The following is a 22323-nucleotide window of genomic DNA, read 5'->3' on the forward strand; positions in this document are numbered from 1 at the left end:
ACAGTGCAGTACCACATGCGGGGTTGTAGCATAAAAGTACGCAATACAGCCGTGATTTGTGGCTGTTGAGTGATTTGAGTTAACTTGCTTTTTCAGGTCCACACATGAGCTAACAAAGCGATTAGCATGCTAGCTAACTCGGATGGTACAAACAATAACATACGCCAGCGAGTGTAAATACCTGTCAGATAAATACACACTCGCTCGAGTCAGTCAAGTTTTATTATGAAACGGTGTATACAGCAACATTTATACGTTTACTGTCGTGGTTGAAACCGAGAAGCCACCTTGGAGAGTAGCATGATGGCTAAATGTAATTAATCACAGAAATAACGATATTACGGACACGTGCGTAGTTCTCTATATTGTTATTTGGAGCAAGTGAGGGAGAAACAGTCGTGCTTAAACCCGGCTACCAGCAGCCTATCTTCTGGTTTTCAGAGCTGGGCAGCCTGTGTAGCTTGCTAGCTAGTGTTTTGTTTACAAAAGATTATTTTCGTTAGCTAGTTGCCGAAACGACTCCACGTGGAGTGCACGATGTCACGAAAAAACGGCTTCTATACTCACCTAGTGCACTAGAGAGTACTGGAGTGCGGTTTAGGATGGTAAAACACACAATCAATTACTACAATAATAACAATAATAATGTCAAGTGTGTAATCTTTCTAAGAAAACGGTGCATAAATGTTTATTTACAAAGGTCACATGGCCCCTATGCACTTCAAATTTCGTGAAAAGGAGTCAGAGGCTGTGTATGAGCCTACTTTGAGTCACTGTAAGTTCATCTTAAGCCTAGGTCACTGAATTTTATTAATTCATTCAGCTATTTATTTATTTATTTTAAGATTTCGCCATAAGACCAAGCTATTTCAGAAGTGATTTTAGCTCCTAATTATAGTTTAGCTTACTTTTTAATTATAAGGTCAAGCAGGTCTGGAGCTAGGCTGTAGGTTTCGAAGCTAAATCATGATGAGTTAAAGTATTCAGAGTGAAGGTTATGCATGATCCAAAGTATGCTGCGTTATTATTATTACTATTATTAGTTTATTCCTTTTTAGAACACTTGGAGTCTGGATGCCATTGTGTGGCCAGACTGTGAAACTACAAGCAGTAGAAGGAAGACATGCTGCAAATGCATTGAGAAGTGATGCTATTATTGCTTGACTTTGACTATTGATTTCCCCCCCCCATGTACACCACATGTTAATGAAATCCACATGAAATCCAAAAAGAGCACTTTTTTGAATTTTGAACATGAGTACATCCAGAGGGTACGGAATTAATATTTAATTCCGAATTAATATTAATATACTGTATTTTGTATGGCTACCCACTCAGTGGCTTTATGTGCAATCTTTGAGTGGTCTAGGCATGTTTGAGTCGCTGTACAGCAAAACAAGCGTTCTGCACACGTACAGAGTATGAGGCGGAGCTAATGTACTGTGACGTCGCTCGGTTCCCTTGCTTTCATTTAGGTCCTATAGAGGAGTATAACAGGCGTGTCTCTGGCTCCCCAGCTTCATAGATTCTCTTCTCGTCGACTGGGAAAAGAAGCAGCGAGGATGTCAGGTAGAGGAAAGGGCGGCAAAGGCCTTGGGAAAGGAGGCGCCAAGCGTCATCGTAAAGTGCTTCGCGATAACATCCAGGGTATCACAAAGCCGGCTATTCGCCGTCTGGCTCGTCGTGGTGGCGTCAAGCGTATCTCCGGTCTGATCTACGAAGAGACCCGCGGTGTGCTCAAAGTGTTCTTGGAAAACGTGATCAGAGACGCAGTCACGTACACTGAGCATGCCAAAAGAAAGACCGTCACCGCTATGGATGTGGTGTACGCCCTGAAGCGCCAGGGACGCACTCTGTATGGATTCGGAGGTTAAACGCTCGGCCTGAACAGCTCTAAACACAACGGCTCTTTTAAGAGCCACCCACAAATCCAGCAAAAGAGCCTGTTTCTATTCTTAGTTTGTTATCAAATAAGGCAGTCGATCTCCCGCATACTCTGTATTAAAATGTAATATACTGGAAGAATACATGTGTATATATACATATAATAGATATGTCTGTATATATGTATTGTTTTCCATTTTGCCCCCCGTGTGCGTTGGTTAAATCCGAACTATATGTCTTAATAAATCCTGATAGAAAAAAAATCGCCGTCAAAGCCGCTGTGCCGAAAAACAGAAAAACAGCCCTGTAGATTAAGAATGCGCGGGATAGAATGTTGCAAGAATCATATTTGTTTGTTTGTTTCAATATAGTCAATGATGGTGGTTATGAATCTCCCGGTTAAGAAGCTAATTTTATATATATGAAGAATACATATAGTTTTCAATTTCCCCCGTATGCGTTGATTAAACGTTTGAATAAATTCAGAATATCGCCGTCAACGCCGCTGTGGCGAAAAATAATGTGCCGTCTGCACGGTGGGTAAAAATGCGCGGGTAGGCGAACAAAGAGAATGCTGCTCTGGGGAGGGGGAAGGGAGGAGGAGAATAGGGAGGGGAGGGGAGGGGAGGGGAGGGGAATGAAGGGTGGGGGGTTGGCAAGAAGAGAGCGGACAATTTGTTGTCCAATGGTCGTTTGACGGCATTCTGGAGGCGGTACCTCGTCTAATTAAAATGCTAGAGTCTAAATAATGTGGGAGCTTATCGCCTCCCCCTCATTCTTCAGTCTTATTCGACGAGGAGCAGTATGCCTGAGCCAGCTAAGTCAGCGCCCAAGAAGGGATCCAAGAAAGCCGTGACCAAGACGGCCGGGAAAGGCGGCAAGAAGCGCAGAAAGTCCAGGAAGGAGAGCTATGCCATCTACGTGTACAAGGTGCTGAAGCAGGTCCACCCTGACACTGGAATCTCCTCTAAAGCGATGGGCATCATGAACTCGTTCGTGAACGACATCTTTGAGCGCATCGCCGGTGAGTCTTCTCGTTTGGCTCACTACAACAAACGTTCTACTATCACCTCTAGGGAGATCCAGACTGCTGTGCGTCTGCTCCTTCCCGGTGAGTTGGCCAAGCACGCCGTGTCCGAGGGCACAAAGGCCGTCACCAAGTACACGAGCTCCAAGTAAATAGTGATAGCGGCATAATCCAAACCCAACGGCTCTTTTAAGAGCCACCCACGGTTTCTTCCAAAGAGCAGTTTTATTCAAGAACCAAGTAAGTTATAATACTAATTATTATTATTATTATTATTATTATTTATTAGAGAGTGCCTTTATTGTTACATACTTATTGATGTATGTATGTATGTAAATCAACTTACTTAATTGTTTGTTTGCATTTAATTGGTATAGTGTACTAGGATTCAGGGACAGAGCAGCAAACTAAAATACTGTGCCATACTAACTGTATGGAGTGGGCTTGTAGTGCTAAGTGGGATAAATGAAGCTGCACATCACCTGTGAAAGACCAGTCCAGAGGAGATCAGCCTTACAGGTGGGGAAGAGTGAGGCAGGAAACCATACTAGGGTTGACTTAAACCCTAGAATTACACACCTGATCTTTGTAATGAAAGCTGTCTAGTATATATAACCAGGCATACGGTTAGGCTCTCCCACACGCCTTTTTTGTTGGGTCACAGAAGGGTGAAGTTAGTTAAAGCCTTAGGTTTATGGTGGGATTTGAGTGAGCAAAAGTAGGTTCAGAGCAAGGCTTTTGATATAGAGGGTTGAAGCAAGGCAAAAGGACGAGAGTAGAATAATTAAATTGAGGTAGCGTAGGTTAAAAAGTATGGCGGTGAAAGTGTGTTTAGTGCAGATGTGATCTAGGAAGAGTGAGTAACAGTGGCTTTGTAAGGAGGCCTCAGGTTTATGATGAAGGTGGATTGAGTTAAAGTGACCGTGAGCTTAGGCCTTTGCCTTAGGATACAAAGGAAGGTTCAGTAAAAGTGAGTTTCAACATAAGCCATCAGCCTGATGATTCGGATACACATGGATACACATGGCCTCGGCCTACTGAGGAATGCACATCTAAGTAGAATGGTCATGACTGCATGGAATGGGTTAAATGAAAGCAAAAGTTTGGTGTGTTGCTTATTGAGATAGAGGGAGGGATTGGGGTTAATTTGTTTTAGGACAAGAATGAGATTGGAGTTGTTTTATGTGAGGGGTTCGAATGAGGATGGAGTGATTTTGTATAATGGTTGGAGGAAGGATGGGGTTATTTCATTTTAGGGCTGGAGAGAGAAGGTCGTGGGGTTTGTATTAGAGTATGAATGAAAATGGGTTATTTTATTTTGGGGTTAGACGGCGGATGGGGTTATTTTGTTTCATTGTTAGAATGATGTTAAGGTTATGTTGTACTAGGTTAAGAGGGAGGACAGAGTTATTTTGTATTAGGACTATTTGGTTGGGTCACAAAAAGATGAATTTGGTTGAAGCCTTAGGTTAATGGTGAGATTCGAGCGAGCAAGAATAGGTTCAGAGCTAGACTTTTGATGTAGAGGGTTGAAGCAAGGCAAAAGGACGAGGTTAGAGTAAATAAAATAGTATGGCGGTCAAAGGCCTCAGGTTTATGATGAAGGTGGATTGAGTTAAAGTGACCGTGAGCTTAGGCCTTTGCCTTAGGAAGGCTCAGTAAAAGTGAATTTCAACATTGGCTATCAGCCTGATGATTTGGATGCACATGGCCTAGGCCTACTGAGGAATGCACATCTAAGTAGAATGGTCATGACTGTTTAGAATGGGTTAAATGAAAGTAAAAGTTTAAAAATAATAATTTGGTGTGTTGCTTAATGAGATAGAGGGAGGGATGGGGTTAATTTGTTTTAGGACAAGAATGAGATTGGAGTTGTTTCATGTGAGGGGTTCGAATGAGGATGGAGTGATTTTGTATAATGGTTGGAGGAAGGATGGGGTTATTTCATTTTAGGGTTGGAGAGAGAAGGTGGTGGGGTTTGTATTAGAGTATGAATGAAAATGGGTTATTTTATTTTGGGGTTAGACGGCGGTTGGGGTTATTTTGTTTCATTGTTAGAATGATGTTAAGGTTATGTTGTACTAGGTAAAGAGGGAGGACAGAGATATTTTGTATTAGGACTATTTGGTTGGGTCACAAAAAGATGAATTTGGTTGAAGCCTTAGGTTAATGGTGAGATTCGAGCGAGCAAGAATAGGTTCAGAGCTAGACTTTTGATGTAGAGGGTTGAAGCAAGGCAAAAGGACGAGGGTAGAGTAAATAAAATAGTATGGCGGTCAAAGGCCTCAGGTTTATGATGAAGGTGGATTGAGTTAAAGTGACCATGAGGTTAGGCCTTTGCCTTAGGATACAAAGGAAGGTTCAGTAAAAGTAAAAGAGTTTCAACATAAGCCATCAGCCTGATGTTTTGGATACACATGGATACACATGGCCTCGGCATACTGATTAACCCCATCCTTCCCCATACACATGGCCTCGGCCTACTGAGGAATGCACATCTAAGTAGAATGGTCATGACTGCATGGAATGGGTTAAATGAAAGTAAAAGTTTAAAAATAATAATTTGGTGTGTTGCTTATTGAGATAGAGGGAGGGATGGGGTTAATTTGTTTTAGTACAAGAATGAGATTTGAGTTGTTTCATGTGAGGGGTTCGAATGAGGATGGAGTGATTTTGTATAATGGTTGGAGGAAGGATGGGGTTATTTCATTTTAGGGTTTGTGAGAGAAGGTGGTGGGGTTTGTATTAGAGTATGAATGAAAATGGGTTATTTTATTTTGGGGTTAGACGGCGGATGGGGTTATTTGGTTTCATGGTTAGAATGATGTTAAGGTTATGTTGTACTAGGTTAAGAGGGAGGACAGAGTTATTTTGTATTAGGACTACTTGGTTTGGTCACAAAAAGATGAATTTGGTTGAAGCCTTAGGTTAATGGTGAGATTCGAGAGAGCAAGAATAGGTTCAGAGCTAGACTTTTGATGTAGAGGGTCGGAGCAAGGCAAAAAGACGAGGGTAGAGTAAGTAAATTTAGGTAGCGTAAGTAAAAAAAAGTATGGCGGTGAAAGTGTGTTCAGTGCAGATGTGATCTAGGAAGAGTGAGTAACAGTAGCTTTGTAAACGAGGCCTCAGGTTTATGATGGAGGTGGATTGTGTTAAAGTGACTGTGAGCTTAGGCCTTTGCCTTTGGAAGGTTCAGAAAAAGTGAATTTCAACATTGGCCATCAGCCTGATGATTTGGATACACATGGCCTCGGCCTACTGAGGAATGCACATCTAAGTAGAATGGTCATGTCTGCATGGAATGGGTTAAATGAAAGTAAAAGTTTAAAAATAATAATTTGGTGTGTTGCTTATTGGGATAGAGGGAGGGATGGGGTTAATTTGTTTTAGTACAAGAATGAGATTGGAGTTGTTTCATGTGAGGGGTTCGAATGAGGATGGAGTGATTTTGTATAATGGTTGGAGGAAGGATGGGGTTATTTCATTTTAGGGTTGGAGAGAGAAGGTGGTGGGGTTTGTATTAGAGTATGAATGAAAATGGGTTATTTTATTTTGGGGTTAGACGGCGGATGGGGTTATTTGGTTTCATGGTTAGAATGATGTTAAGGTTATGTTGTATTAGGTTAAGAGGGAGGACAGAGTTATTTTGTATTAGGACTATTTGGTTTGGTTCACTAAAAGATGAATTTGGTTGAAGTCTTAGGTTAATGGTGAGATTCGAGGGAGCAAGAAAATGTTCATAGATTTTTTTTGATGTAGAGGGTCGGAGCAATGCAAAAGGACGAGGGTAGAGTAAGTAAAATAGTATGGCGGTCAAAGGTCTCAGTTTTATGATGAAGGTGGATTGAGTTAAAGTGACGGTGAGCTTAAGCCTTTGCCTTAGGATACAAAGGAAGGTTCAGTAAAAGTGAGTTTCAACATTAGCCATCAGCCTGATGATTTGGATACACATGGCCTCGGCCTACTGAGGAATGCACATCTAAGTAGAATGGTCATGACTGCATGGAATGGGTTAAATGAAAGTAAAAGTTTAAAAATAATAATTTGGTGTGTTGCTTATTGAGATAGAGGGAGGGATGGGGTTAATTTGTTTTAGGACAAGAATGAGATTTGAGTTGTTTCATGTGAGGGGTTCGAATGAGGATGGAGTGATTTTGTATAAAGGATGGGGTAATTTTATTTAGGGTTGGAGAGAGAAAATGGTTATTTTCTATTAGGGTTAAAATGAAAAATGGGGTTTTAGGGTTTAAATGAGCTTGGGTTTATTTTGTATTGGGGTTAGAGTGAAGGTGCAGTTATTTTGTATTAGGCTTGAAAAAGGGCATCATTGTTTTTTGTTATGTTTAGAATAAGTTTTGTCTTTTTTTTTTTTTGTTATTTTGTTTTTTTGTGTTTTAGGGTTGGGGGGGTGTATGCAGTTATTTTGTGTTAGGGTTAGTATGAGATTTTTGGCTATGGTATATTGGGTGTGTTACGAGTGCGTATTAGGGGACCTATGGAGAGCCGTTCCGAGTGTGGAAGCGCCGGTGACAAAGACGCATCGACGGTGGAAGTCATACTGCGCACACACGGCAACACTGTGCTTTACACACTCCTCAAGGTCGCCTCGCACGACGAGCAAAACAACGCACCCACGTCTCGGATGCCCAGCACGCTCTCGCCGAGGCTCTCCTCCAACGCACCGGATAACACTCGCCCAGTTCGTGGCACCTTTTGTCGCCGTTTTCCACCGATTAGCACGCCAAATGCGCCGCCGCCCGTTCGGCACGCCGGTAGCGTGGCACGCTTCGGTGAGCGCCGTATCAAACGCGGCGTCGTTACGCTGCCCTTCCCGTCTTCTCAACACACGGTGGAGCCTCTCGGAGACGAAAGAGCATTTCTACGCTCGCCAAGTTGAGCTTTCGCCCATATTTCGCTCGACAAACGCCGAGAGAAAACACAAGTGCGAGACCGTCGCTGCCACACGGCTGTGCGGCATCGAGCGAGTTGAGTCTACAACGTTCTCATGTGGCTTTTAAGGGCCGGCCCCCTCGCTGCAGCGGGAGGTTCTACAGAACGCTGCAGCAGTTTGTGCTCACTCGCGCTCACAGCAAAGCAGAACAATGGCAGAAGTCGCTCCAGCCCCAGCCGCCTCGGCGCCCGCCAAGGCCCCCAAGAAGAAGGCCGCCGCCCGCCCCAAGAAAGCCGGCCCCAGCGTGGGCGAGCTCATCGTCAAGGCCGTCTCGGCTTCCAAGGAGAGGAGCGGCGTGTCTCTCGCCGCCCTGAAGAAAGCCCTGGCTGCCGGCGGCTACGACGTCGAGAAGAACAACTCACGCGTTAAGCTCGCCGTCAAGAGCCTCGTCACCAAGGGCACTCTGGTGCAGACCAAAGGCACCGGCGCGTCGGGCTCTTTCAAGCTTAACAAGAAGCAGGCCGAGGCAAAGAAGAAGCCGGCCGCCAAGAAACCGGCACCTAAAGCTAAGAAGCCGGCCGCCAAGAAACCAGTCGCGGCCAAGAAGCCCAAGAAGGTAGCAGCCAAGAAACCCACTGCGGCTAAGAAATCCCCCAAGAAGGCCAAGAAGCCCGTCGCGGCCGCTAAGAAGGCAGCGAAGAGCCCCAAGAAGGCCAAGAAGCCGGCGGCTCCCAAAAAGGCGACCAAGAGCCCAAAGAAAGCCAAAACGGTCAAGCCTAAAGCAGCTAAGCCCAAGGCGGCGAAGGCGAAAAAGGCTGCCCCTAAGAAGAAGTAAACAGTAACGCCGTTTACCTTCATGTCTTGTTTCTCTATTCAACGGCTCTTTTAAGAGCCACCCACAGTTTCATAAAAAAACAGCTTTTTTCCCCCCTTGTTACTGCACAATGAATTGATTGTTAAAAAAAAAAAAACACTCAACAACACAAAAATAGCTCTCATTAGTTTCCCCACACAATAATTATATATGATCAATATATATATTTTTTTGGTTTGGTCATACGTGTTACATTTGAGCGGGAAAGGGAAAGGAAACGCGGGGCACGAGTGGGGGTAAATGTTTCTTTCTTTAACCCGTTTTCTTTCTTTCTTCCTTTCTCTCTCTCGCTCACACAGACACACAGCACGAGAGGAGGAGGGGGTCGGGTAGGAAAGCGAGCAGAGGTGGGAGGACGCTAGAGTCTGACGGCGGAAATGCGATTGGCTGTTGGTGCGCGTAGCTTTTAGCCAATAGGACCGTAGGCGATTTTGCTATATCAACGGCGCTCGTTGGCCGGCGTGCATTATTTCAGCTTTGTTCGACGAACACGACTGACGCGAATCATGAGTGGAAGAGGCAAAACCGGTGGTAAAGCTAGGGCCAAGGCTAAGACTCGTTCGTCCCGCGCCGGACTGCAGTTCCCAGTTGGCCGTGTGCACAGGCTCCTGCGTAAAGGCAACTACGCTGAGCGGGTCGGCGCCGGCGCTCCCGTCTACTTGGCCGCCGTCCTGGAGTATCTCACCGCTGAGATTCTCGAGTTGGCTGGCAACGCCGCCCGCGACAACAAGAAGACCCGTATCATCCCCCGTCACCTGCAGCTGGCTGTTCGTAACGACGAGGAGCTGAACAAACTGCTCGGAGGAGTCACTATCGCCCAAGGTGGTGTGCTGCCCAACATTCAGGCTGTACTGCTGCCTAAGAAGACCGAGAAGACTGTGAAGACAAAGTAAATTGGCGCTCTCCGTTGATTTATCTATACACAAAGGCTCTTTTAAGAGCCACCCATTTTTTCTAAGAAAAGTGCTGCTCCTTTACAAACAACACTACATATTCTTCACGTGATTTCCAACTGCATAAAAAAATAATAGCTTTATGAACCGAGTTATTATATAAACACACTGCCATGCAATACACAATTGCCCTTTTTCATATATTTCACGTACTGAGATCAACACCCTATGCATATGTGCATGTATACACACATTCTCTCGCTCTCTCTCACACACACACACACACAGTGTGTTTAATGTTCGCTGTAATGTACAGTACATTGATTAGTTTGATCATATTATTGTTCTTATTATTATATATTCTTTTAATGCTTTTTTTTCTTTGTTGTTTTGTATTACAGGAGCCCGCCGTTTTGCTTTTAGGTTTGAAAAGAAGACGCCCAATAGTGTGTCACCGACGCATTGCCGGCCGCCCAATGGGAAACGGACAACTTCAAGACGCCCAATGAGCGGCAAGCGGCTTGAAAGCTTAAAAGCCATGTGAAGCGAGCGAGAGCTCATTTTCTTTCTTTTCCCCGAGAGGAGCAGAGTTCAACGCGATGGCAAGAACCAAGCAGACCGCCCGTAAGTCCACCGGTGGCAAGGCCCCGAGGAAGCAGCTCGCCACCAAGGCTGCTCGCAAGAGCGCCCCAGCCACCGGCGGCGTGAAAAAGCCTCACCGTTACAGGCCCGGCACCGTGGCTCTGAGGGAGATCCGCCGCTACCAGAAATCTACTGAGCTGCTGATCCGTAAGCTGCCCTTCCAGCGCCTAGTGCGTGAAATCGCTCAGGACTTCAAGACTGATCTCCGCTTCCAGAGCTCCGCCGTCATGGCCCTGCAGGAGGCCAGCGAGGCGTACTTGGTGGGTCTGTTTGAAGATACTAACCTGTGCGCTATCCACGCCAAGAGAGTCACCATCATGCCTAAAGACATCCAGCTGGCCCGCCGTATTCGCGGAGAGCGCGCTTAAACAGAGCGCTTCGACGTTTACCTGAAATACCCAACGGCTCTTTTAAGAGCCACCTACCCGTGTCCGCGCCGAAACAGCAAATGTCCGCCTCACCTCGGTGTTGCGTTTATATAATGTAAGGCTATTATGACGCGTGCGCTTCTAAATTCCATAGGACTGAGCGAGCGAAACCAGCCGTGAGACAGTGGTTGTGAAGATTAGGGAAAAAAAACAACTTCTATATGTGTGTCTATATATATATATATAACGTTTTGTACTACATTTCACATCAAAATCGCCATATTTAACGTGTTTTAATACATATGAATACTTTTCTTTTAATACCTATCAATATGTTTATACATATTTAATAGTTTGGAAACAGTTCATTCACCCCAGCAGAAAGTAGAAGCCACTGCCCTTTCAGTAGAACACTACACTTTACACTATGTAGTGTTTAGGCCGGTTTTGGCCTATTACAAACGGCATTAGTCATGGATGGAGCGTAGATCCCACCGCGTGGTGAAACTATACAACTGCAAGATCAGTTTCAGAGAGCAATGTATGTGTATATTCATATAATGAGAGCTTGATTTGGGGTACTTACGTTTCATACATATGCAACATGAGTTTGATTGCATAGAGAGTAAGCGAGACCAGCTGTGTTGTTTGTGCTTGCTTTTAGGGCAGCAGTAAAGGAGGTAAGTGTATAGTCCGGAGAGGAATGTTTGTTTGTTTGTTTGTTTTTAATCTCTTTCAATACCTCTACCAGAACAAGGCATGTCTAACTCTAAAAAATTATATGTTTACTCTATATGTTAACTCTATAAAATTCATGTTTCCCGTCACATTGTTTGTAAAATTAACCCAGATCAGCGGGAAAAACGCCAAAATTAAATGAATGTTGAGTCAGTACTGTTTTGTGCTATACTTCAAAAATTACCTTATTTAGTACAGTCTAGCTTGTCTGGAAGTATAACCCTTGAAGTATGGAGCAAATTAAATGAACCTTCCCAGCACATGTAAAATGATCATTAGAGAAGCCTAGGGAAAAGAAATAGTGAATAAATACTGGCAGGGGTAAAGTGTTTGTCCTGCCTAGGATGCACCCGGTTATGTAATAGAGAGTAGAAGCCTTTGAGCCTTGAGTACAGTAGTGCTCTTCTGTGTGGTGAATAGAAGGACTTTTGGAAGTGCTCATTGCAAAGGACCACCGTTGTTTTGGGATCATGGGCATATATGTCATGGATGGAGCGTGGATGCCATCGTGTGGTCAAACTAGGCAAATGCAAACGTTAACTAACTAGATTTATTCGTGTGAATGTTACAGCTTTTTCATTTGATAGATGGTTGTGAACTCCAGTACGTCTACTAAGTCATTTGTATTGCGGTGTTATTTTGGTTAGTGTTTTTTAAAGTACATTTTTAAAAATGTTTCTATTGAAGCATACTTCAGTTCAGGGCATTTTAGAAGCCAGCATGGTTACCAGTTCTCATGCTGCCAGGCAATGAAATGGAAACTTAATTTAGGGCAATTTTATACACATTAAATATGATTGTTAACTGCACCAATAAATCTAAAAAGTAATTACATGTCTTGTGGGATGATTGTCGTTTGGGCTTGGGTTTCATTTTAACAATATGCTAACGATAAAGTCGGACAGAAGGAAAAAAAAAACAAAACAAAACAAAAAAAAAAACCTCCAGACAGTATAACCTCCTTCCACAACTAGATAAAATGTCTTGTTTTGAAGAATGCTTGATAGAAGCTGTCTTTAATGAAGGCACGGTATTAGCCATCATGACAACCAAACAGCATGCAGTTAGGTAAAATGCCTCCAATTCACTCACTGCTAGAAGCCTTTGAGACAAATTGTAGAGTAGTGCACTTCTATGTAGGACCTTTCTTTCCTTCTCTTTAGAGCCCTTAAACTCTGTGTATCAGTTTATATTGAGGTTCCCATAATAATCATAAATCAATAAAGAAAACCGCTCATCTGCTATCAAGACCTGACTGAGGAGCTGGAGGCCAGTGAAGCAAAGCTAAAATATGGAAAAGCATACGCACCCTGCAAGGTTTCGGTCAGAGACTTTCTTCAAGGCATAGGTAAGTAACAAATGAATACAAAAAACTCTTTCTCCTCTTTCTGATTTTGCTTCTTTAAATGTCTGCATGGACCAAAAAATCAAAAAGATGAATTGTTTTATATTTTGCAGATTTACATTTTGACCACCAGATGGCATCCACGCTCCATTCACGTACTACGACCACAGACTTAAAGCTTAGCCCTGAAACTCCATCAGAAGCCTAAGGGGTAGGTCTAGCCAAACTGCTTCCACTCACCCAGACTTCATCATGAGCTCTACACTTACTTTGCTTACCACAATGTCTTTCCATATTTCTTTATCATCCACTAACTGCAACATATGGTAAAAGCAACATTACTTAAAGCAACATTAACTCCCTCTGTGTTTATCTAATCTAACATGACTTTTATTAGAAGATGTAAAACGAGCCTGAGAAATCCAAGGGGTAAACATGTAGTTTTAGTTGGCCTCATTAGGAGCTTTTCCCTTGTATGCAATAATATACCATTTATTCGATTTGTGTTTGATCTTTCTTTCTTTAAATGTCTCTGTGGACACTATATCTTTAAGTTGTAGTGTATTAGATCAACGACTACAATTCCCATGATGCCTAACTAAAGATGGTCTCTGACCAAAACCTTGCCAATTAAAATTGACTCATCTGCTATCAAGACCTGACTGAGGAGCTGGAGGCCAGTGGAGCAAAGCTAAAATATGGAAAAACATACGCACCCTCAAAAAAAAATTAACCTGCATGGTTTAGGTCAGAGACTTTCTTCAAGGCATAGGTAAGTAACAAATGAATACAAAAGTGCTAACAAAAGTTTATCAACAGCCGACCGTACTGCCTCCTCCCTTGTAAGTTAGCTTCTCTGCTATTTAAATGTAACTCTTTCTCCTCTTTCTGATGTTGCTTCTTTAATTGTCTCCGTGGACAAGAAATAAATAAATAAATCAATAAATAAATCAATAAATAAATAAAAAATTGCAAGATTAATTGTTTTACATTTTGACCACACGATGGCATCCACGCTCCATTTACGTACTATGACCACAGTCTTGAGGCCTAGCCCTGAAACTCCATCAGAAGCCTAAAAGACTTGACTAGAGAAGTGCACTTCTGTGTAGTGTATACAGTGTAAGGGATTTAGGAAGTGCCCTATTGCAAACGTCACCGTTGTTTTGGGATCGTGGATATATGTCATGGATGGAGCGTGGATGCCATCGTGTGGTCAAACTCGCAAATGCAAACGCTAACAACATAGATGTATACGTGTGTGTGTGTGTGAATGTTACAGCTGTTACATATGACAGATGGTTGTGAACTCCAGTAAGTCTACTAAGTTCTACCAAGGATCTTTTGGGCATTTTAGTAGCCAGCAGGATAACCAGTTGTCATGCTACCAGGCAATGAAATGAAAACTTATTTTAGGGCACCGTAATTTTGTTTGGGTTTTAACAATATGCTAATGATAAAGTAGGGCAGAAGAAAACAAAATACTCAATACTGTATTATCTCCTTACAGATCTTGATAAAATGTCTTTAGTTAAAGAATGCTTGATAGAAGCACTCTTTATTTAAGGCACTTTATTATCAGTTAGGTAAAAAGCCAACAATTCTCTCATTAAGAGTCAAACTGTAGAGTAGTGCAGTTCTATGTAGGACCTTTGTTCTCCTCCCCTTAGAGCCCTTAAATTCTATGTTGTATGGTTATGTGTATGTATGTATGCATCAGGTTATATTGAGGTCAACATAATAATCATAAATCAATAAAGAACACCGCTCTGCTATCAAGACCTGGCTGAAGAGCTGGAGGCAAGTGGGGCAAAGCTAAAAATTGGAAAGCGGATGCACCATCAGCGCAAAAAATCATTTTAACCTGCAAGGTCAGAGACTTTCTTCAAGGCATAGGTAAGTAACAAATTAACACAAAAGTGCTAACAAAGGTGTATCAAAAGTCAGCCGTACTCACTTGTGAATTAGCTTTTTTGTGCTTCTCAAATTTAACTCTTTCTCCTCTTTCTGATTTTGCTTCTTTAAATGTCTCTGTGGACCAAAAAAAAAATATGTATTTTTTATATTTTGCAGATTTACATTTTGACCACCAGATGGCATCCACGCTCCATTCACGTACTACGACCACAGTCTTAAAGCTTAGCCCTGAAACTCCATCAGAATCCTAAAGGGTAGGTCAAGCCAAACTGCTTCCACTCACCCTGACTTCATCATGAGCTTTACACTTACTTTATATCACCACAATTTCTTTATCATCCACTAACTGCAACATATGTCTAAGGCTTTATCATCCACTAACTGCAACATACTTTGCTTTCCACAATTTCTTTCCTTCCTTTCTCCTCCACTAACTGCTAACCAATATGGCTGTTATTAGAAGATGTATAGTGGAAACCTGAGGAATCCAAATGGTGTGGGTTTAGTTTAAGTTGGCCTCAATTTACTTTATGTGCAAAAATATTTCAGTGGTGGTTTGTGAGAGAGAGAGAGAGAGAGAGAGAGAGAGAGAGAGAGAGACATGCATTTGTAGACATATGGCTTGCTTTATGCATACTCATTCATTCTGACAGAAAATACAAACCCTGTACTGGTTTGTGTGTTTCTTTAAACGTCTTTATGTCAATGTGTCAATGACACGATTTGTCTTTATCCTGTAGTGTCAAGATCAAGGACTACAATTCCCATGATGCCTAACTACAAGTTCGATAGATGACGTTTTATTGATTATCTATCTATCTATCTATCTATCTATCTATCTATCTATCTATCTATCTATCTATCTATCTATCTATCTATCTATCTTCATCTAATGATGAAATCCGATAACTGCACGTCCAGTCACAGTAAAAAGTAAACCGTGTGCCATGGTGTACAGTAGTGGGGTGATCTTCGTGGGTGCTTGTTTTATGCTTGCAAGGTCGTAACCCTAGTACTAAATAGCCATTTATGTCATTTATATTCAGGTGCATTGAGGAAGGACTAATTTTGTCATGTGTGTGTGTGTGTAATAAACGCTGCGCACGTTAGAATGGCGTGATGTAGTGTGACTTTGTTGTATACGAGACCGAGGCGCACATGGCGACAGCCATCAGAGGGCTGACCAAGGTATTTGTCGTGTTAAGACATATGTTAGCTACTTTTAATGTTCATACATGTGAAACATCGTTTTTTTTTAGTCCTTACACTACTGGACCCTGGTTAGCTCCGGTGTGTCGTTGTTAGCACGATAACGTTTGCTAACTTGCCAAAAATGAAGTAGATAATGATATCCGATAACTCGATTTTGCCGAGAGCCTAAAGTTGTACACCCAGTCACAGCAAATTGATGTAGAACTGCCGTTGCTGGATCTATGTGTGGAGTTGTACATAGCTTGGAGCCAGCTTAGCGATTAGCAGCGTGGCTAACGCGGCTAGCATAAACAGTAAAGCGCAAATATGAGCCTAATTATGAGGGGTCATTATTTGTTGACCACAGTGCAGTACCACATGCGGGGTTGTAGCATAAAAGTACGCAATACAGCCGTGATTTGTGGCTGTTGAGTGATTTGAGTTAACTTGCTTTTTCAGGTCCACACATGAGCTAACAAAGCGATTAGCATGCTAGCTAACTCGGATGGTACAAACAATAACATACGCCAGCGAGTGTAAATACCTGTCAGATAAATACACACTCGCTCGAGTCAGTCAAGTTTTATTATGAAACGGTGTATACAGCAACATTTATACGTTTACTGTCGTGGTTGAAACCGAGAAGCCACCTTGGAGAGTAGCATGATGGCTAGGTGTCTTAAAATTAATCACAGAAATAACGATATTACGGACACGTGCGTAGTTCTCTATATTGTTATTTGGAGCAAGTGAGGGAGAAACAGTCGTGCTTAAACCCGGCTACCAGCAGCCTATCTTCTGGTTTTCAGAGCTGGGCAGCCTGTGTAGCTTGCTAGCTAGTGTTTTGTTTACAAAATATTATTTTCGTTAGCTAGTTGCCGAAACGACTCCACGTGGAGTGCACGATGTCACGAAAAAACGGCTTCTATACTCACCTAGTGCACTAGAGAGTACTGGAGTGCGGTTTAGGATGGTAAAACACACAATCAATTACTACAATAATAACAATAATAATGTCAAGTGTGTAATCTTTCTAAGAAAACGGTGCATAAATGTTTATTTACAAAGGTCACATGGCCCCTATGCACTTCAAATTTCGTGAAAAGGAGTCAGAGGCTGTGTATGAGCCTACTTTGAGTCACTGTAAGTTCATCTTAAGCCTAGGTCACTGAATTTTATTAATTCATTCAGCTATTTATTTATTTATTTTAAGATTTCGCCATAAGACCAAGCTATTTCAGAAGTGATTTTAGCTCCTAATTATAGTTTAGCTTACTTTTTAATTATAAGGTCAAGCAGGTCTGGAGCTAGGCTGTAGGTTTCGAAGCTAAATCATGATGAGTTAAAGTATTCAGAGTGAAGGTTATGCATGATCCAAAGTATGCTGCGTTATTATTATTACTATTATTAGTTTATTCCTTTTTAGAACACTTGGAGTCTGGATGCCATTGTGTGGCCAGACTGTGAAACTACAAGCAGTAGAAGGAAGACATGCTGCAAATGCATTGAGAAGTGATGCTATTATTGCTTGACTTTGACTATTGATTTCCCCCCCCCATGTACACCACATGTTAATGAAATCCACATGAAATCCAAAAAGAGCACTTTTTTGAATTTTGAACATGAGTACATCCAGAGGGTACGGAATTAATATTTAATTCCGAATTAATATTAATATACTGTATTTTGTATGGCTACCCACTCAGTGGCTTTATGTGCAATCTTTGAGTGGTCTAGGCATGTTTGAGTCGCTGTACAGCAAAACAAGCGTTCTGCACACGTACAGAGTATGAGGCGGAGCTAATGTACTGTGACGTCGCTCGGTTCCCTTGCTTTCATTTAGGTCCTATAGAGGAGTATAACAGGCGTGTCTCTGGCTCCCCAGCTTCATAGATTCTCTTCTCGTCGACTGGGAAAAGAAGCAGCGAGGATGTCAGGTAGAGGAAAGGGCGGCAAAGGCCTTGGGAAAGGAGGCGCCAAGCGTCATCGTAAAGTGCTTCGCGATAACATCCAGGGTATCACAAAGCCGGCTATTCGCCGTCTGGCTCGTCGTGGTGGCGTCAAGCGTATCTCCGGTCTGATCTACGAAGAGACCCGCGGTGTGCTCAAAGTGTTCTTGGAAAACGTGATCAGAGACGCAGTCACGTACACTGAGCATGCCAAAAGAAAGACCGTCACCGCTATGGATGTGGTGTACGCCCTGAAGCGCCAGGGACGCACTCTGTATGGATTCGGAGGTTAAACGCTCGGCCTGAACAGCTCTAAACACAACGGCTCTTTTAAGAGCCACCCACAAATCCAGCAAAAGAGCCTGTTTCTATTCTTAGTTTGTTATCAAATAAGGCAGTCGATCTCCCGCATACTCTGTATTAAAATGTAATATACTGGAAGAATACATGTGTATATATACATATAATAGATATGTCTGTATATATGTATTGTTTTCCATTTTGCCCCCCGTGTGCGTTGGTTAAATCCGAACTATATGTCTTAATAAATCCTGATAGAAAAAAAATCGCCGTCAAAGCCGCTGTGCCGAAAAACAGAAAAACAGCCCTGTAGATTAAGAATGCGCGGGATAGAATGTTGCAAGAATCATATTTGTTTGTTTGTTTCAATATAGTCAATGATGGTGGTTATGAATCTCCCGGTTAAGAAGCTAATTTTATATATATGAAGAATACATATAGTTTTCAATTTCCCCCGTATGCGTTGATTAAACGTTTGAATAAATTCAGAATATCGCCGTCAACGCCGCTGTGGCGAAAAATAATGTGCCGTCTGCACGGTGGGTAAAAATGCGCGGGTAGGCGAACAAAGAGAATGCTGCTCTGGGGAGGGGGAAGGGAGGAGGAGAATAGGGAGGGGAGGGGAGGGGAGGGGAGGGGAATGAAGGGTGGGGGGTTGGCAAGAAGAGAGCGGACAATTTGTTGTCCAATGGTCGTTTGACGGCATTCTGGAGGCGGTACCTCGTCTAATTAAAATGCTAGAGTCTAAATAATGTGGGAGCTTATCGCCTCCCCCTCATTCTTCAGTCTTATTCGACGAGGAGCAGTATGCCTGAGCCAGCTAAGTCAGCGCCCAAGAAGGGATCCAAGAAAGCCGTGACCAAGACGGCCGGGAAAGGCGGCAAGAAGCGCAGAAAGTCCAGGAAGGAGAGCTATGCCATCTACGTGTACAAGGTGCTGAAGCAGGTCCACCCTGACACTGGAATCTCCTCTAAAGCGATGGGCATCATGAACTCGTTCGTGAACGACATCTTTGAGCGCATCGCCGGTGAGTCTTCTCGTTTGGCTCACTACAACAAACGTTCTACTATCACCTCTAGGGAGATCCAGACTGCTGTGCGTCTGCTCCTTCCCGGTGAGTTGGCCAAGCACGCCGTGTCCGAGGGCACAAAGGCCGTCACCAAGTACACGAGCTCCAAGTAAATAGTGATAGCGGCATAATCCAAACCCAACGGCTCTTTTAAGAGCCACCCACGGTTTCTTCCAAAGAGCAGTTTTATTCAAGAACCAAGTAAGTTATAATACTAATTATTATTATTATTATTATTATTATTTATTAGAGAGTGCCTTTATTGTTACATACTTATTGATGTATGTATGTATGTAAATCAACTTACTTAATTGTTTGTTTGCATTTAATTGGTATAGTGTACTAGGATTCAGGGACAGAGCAGCAAACTAAAATACTGTGCCATACTAACTGTATGGAGTGGGCTTGTAGTGCTAAGTGGGATAAATGAAGCTGCACATCACCTGTGAAAGACCAGTCCAGAGGAGATCAGCCTTACAGGTGGGGAAGAGTGAGGCAGGAAACCATACTAGGGTTGACTTAAACCCTAGAATTACACACCTGATCTTTGTAATGAAAGCTGTCTAGTATATATAACCAGGCATACGGTTAGGCTCTCCCACAAGCCTTTTTTGTTGGGTCACAGAAGGGTGAAGTTAGTTAAAGCCTTAGGTTTATGGTGGGATTTGAGTGAGCAAAAGTAGGTTCAGAGCAAGGCTTTTGATATAGAGGGTTGAAGCAAGGCAAAAGGACGAGAGTAGAATAATTAAATTGAGGTAGCGTAGGTTAAAAAGTATGGCGGTGAAAGTGTGTTTAGTGCAGATGTGATCTAGGAAGAGTGAGTAACAGTGGCTTTGTAAGGAGGCCTCAGGTTTATGATGAAGGTGGATTGAGTTAAAGTGACCGTGAGCTTAGGCCTTTGCCTTAGGATACAAAGGAAGGTTCAGTAAAAGTGAGTTTCAACATAAGCCATCAGCCTGATGATTCGGATACACATGGATACACATGGCCTCGGCCTACTGAGGAATGCACATCTAAGTAGAATGGTCATGACTGCATGGAATGGGTTAAATGAAAGCAAAAGTTTGGTGTGTTGCTTATTGAGATAGAGGGAGGGATTGGGGTTAATTTGTTTTAGGACAAGAATGAGATTGGAGTTGTTTTATGTGAGGGGTTCGAATGAGGATGGAGTGATTTTGTATAATGGTTGGAGGAAGGATGGGGTTATTTCATTTTAGGGCTGGAGAGAGAAGGTCGTGGGGTTTGTATTAGAGTATGAATGAAAATGGGTTATTTTATTTTGGGGTTAGACGGCGGATGGGGTTATTTTGTTTCATTGTTAGAATGATGTTAAGGTTATGTTGTACTAGGTTAAGAGGGAGGACAGAGTTATTTTGTATTAGGACTATTTGGTTGGGTCACAAAAAGATGAATTTGGTTGAAGCCTTAGGTTAATGGTGAGATTCGAGCGAGCAAGAATAGGTTCAGAGCTAGACTTTTGATGTAGAGGGTTGAAGCAAGGCAAAAGGACGAGGTTAGAGTAAATAAAATAGTATGGCGGTCAAAGGCCTCAGGTTTATGATGAAGGTGGATTGAGTTAAAGTGACCGTGAGCTTAGGCCTTTGCCTTAGGAAGGCTCAGTAAAAGTGAATTTCAACATTGGCTATCAGCCTGATGATTTGGATGCACATGGCCTAGGCCTACTGAGGAATGCACATCTAAGTAGAATGGTCATGACTGTTTAGAATGGGTTAAATGAAAGTAAAAGTTTAAAAATAATAATTTGGTGTGTTGCTTAATGAGATAGAGGGAGGGATGGGGTTAATTTGTTTTAGGACAAGAATGAGATTGGAGTTGTTTCATGTGAGGGGTTCGAATGAGGATGGAGTGATTTTGTATAATGGTTGGAGGAAGGATGGGGTTATTTCATTTTAGGGTTGGAGAGAGAAGGTGGTGGGGTTTGTATTAGAGTATGAATGAAAATGGGTTATTTTATTTTGGGGTTAGACGGCGGTTGGGGTTATTTTGTTTCATTGTTAGAATGATGTTAAGGTTATGTTGTACTAGGTAAAGAGGGAGGACAGAGATATTTTGTATTAGGACTATTTGGTTGGGTCACAAAAAGATGAATTTGGTTGAAGCCTTAGGTTAATGGTGAGATTCGAGCGAGCAAGAATAGGTTCAGAGCTAGACTTTTGATGTAGAGGGTTGAAGCAAGGCAAAAGGACGAGGGTAGAGTAAATAAAATAGTATGGCGGTCAAAGGCCTCAGGTTTATGATGAAGGTGGATTGAGTTAAAGTGACCATGAGGTTAGGCCTTTGCCTTAGGATACAAAGGAAGGTTCAGTAAAAGTAAAAGAGTTTCAACATAAGCCATCAGCCTGATGTTTTGGATACACATGGATACACATGGCCTCGGCATACTGATTAACCCCATCCTTCCCCATACACATGGCCTCGGCCTACTGAGGAATGCACATCTAAGTAGAATGGTCATGACTGCATGGAATGGGTTAAATGAAAGTAAAAGTTTAAAAATAATAATTTGGTGTGTTGCTTATTGAGATAGAGGGAGGGATGGGGTTAATTTGTTTTAGTACAAGAATGAGATTTGAGTTGTTTCATGTGAGGGGTTCGAATGAGGATGGAGTGATTTTGTATAATGGTTGGAGGAAGGATGGGGTTATTTCATTTTAGGGTTTGTGAGAGAAGGTGGTGGGGTTTGTATTAGAGTATGAATGAAAATGGGTTATTTTATTTTGGGGTTAGACGGCGGATGGGGTTATTTGGTTTCATGGTTAGAATGATGTTAAGGTTATGTTGTACTAGGTTAAGAGGGAGGACAGAGTTATTTTGTATTAGGACTACTTGGTTTGGTCACAAAAAGATGAATTTGGTTGAAGCCTTAGGTTAATGGTGAGATTCGAGAGAGCAAGAATAGGTTCAGAGCTAGACTTTTGATGTAGAGGGTCGGAGCAAGGCAAAAAGACGAGGGTAGAGTAAGTAAATTTAGGTAGCGTAAGTAAAAAAAAGTATGGCGGTGAAAGTGTGTTCAGTGCAGATGTGATCTAGGAAGAGTGAGTAACAGTAGCTTTGTAAACGAGGCCTCAGGTTTATGATGGAGGTGGATTGTGTTAAAGTGACTGTGAGCTTAGGCCTTTGCCTTTGGAAGGTTCAGAAAAAGTGAATTTCAACATTGGCCATCAGCCTGATGATTTGGATACACATGGCCTCGGCCTACTGAGGAATGCACATC

General features: G+C 42.5%; 3 protein-coding genes across 3 annotated transcripts; all 3 read left to right on the forward strand.

Annotated features, from left to right (window-relative positions):
• The first annotated feature begins 1562 nt into the window (after positions 1 to 1562).
• Positions 1563 to 18012, forward strand: LOC140546619 (uncharacterized). Its single transcript, XM_072670002.1, has 6 exons — positions 1563 to 1844; positions 2371 to 2438; positions 7400 to 7744; positions 9152 to 9565; positions 10162 to 10510; positions 17656 to 18012. The coding sequence occupies exons 1-6, from the start codon at positions 1563 to 1565 to the stop codon at positions 18010 to 18012; spliced, it is 1815 nt and encodes a 604-aa protein (XP_072526103.1).
• On the forward strand, positions 2689 to 3063 carry LOC140546911 (histone H2B). The gene has a single exon (XM_072670369.1). The coding sequence runs from the start codon at positions 2689 to 2691 to the stop codon at positions 3061 to 3063; it is 375 nt and encodes a 124-aa protein (XP_072526470.1).
• An 814-nt stretch (positions 18013 to 18826) lies between the features above and the next one.
• LOC140547161 (histone H2B) lies at positions 18827 to 19201 on the forward strand. The gene has a single exon (XM_072670749.1). It carries the CDS (start codon positions 18827 to 18829, stop codon positions 19199 to 19201), a length of 375 nt encoding a protein of 124 aa, XP_072526850.1.
• Positions 19202 to 22323: the final 3122 nt, after the last annotated feature.

Source organism: Salminus brasiliensis, chromosome 24, assembly GCF_030463535.1.
Source record: "Salminus brasiliensis chromosome 24, fSalBra1.hap2, whole genome shotgun sequence".
NCBI lineage: Eukaryota > Metazoa > Chordata > Actinopteri > Characiformes > Bryconidae > Salminus > Salminus brasiliensis.

Coding starts and splice junctions, on each gene's coding strand:
- LOC140546619 (XM_072670002.1), top strand. CDS start 1,563: ATGTCAGGTAGAGGAAAGGGCGGCAAAGGCCTTGGGAAAGGAGGCGCC. Junction 9,566..10,161: donor GAGAAGACTGTGAAGACAAA/GTAAATTGGCGC, acceptor AGGAGCAGAGTT/CAACGCGATGGCAAGAACCA. Junction 10,511..17,655: donor CTAACCTGTGCGCTATCCAC/GCCAAGAGAGTC, acceptor CTGGCTCCCCAG/CTTCATAGATTCTCTTCTCG.
- LOC140546911 (XM_072670369.1), top strand. CDS start 2,689: ATGCCTGAGCCAGCTAAGTCAGCGCCCAAGAAGGGATCCAAGAAAGCC.
- LOC140547161 (XM_072670749.1), top strand. CDS start 18,827: ATGCCTGAGCCAGCTAAGTCAGCGCCCAAGAAGGGATCCAAGAAAGCC.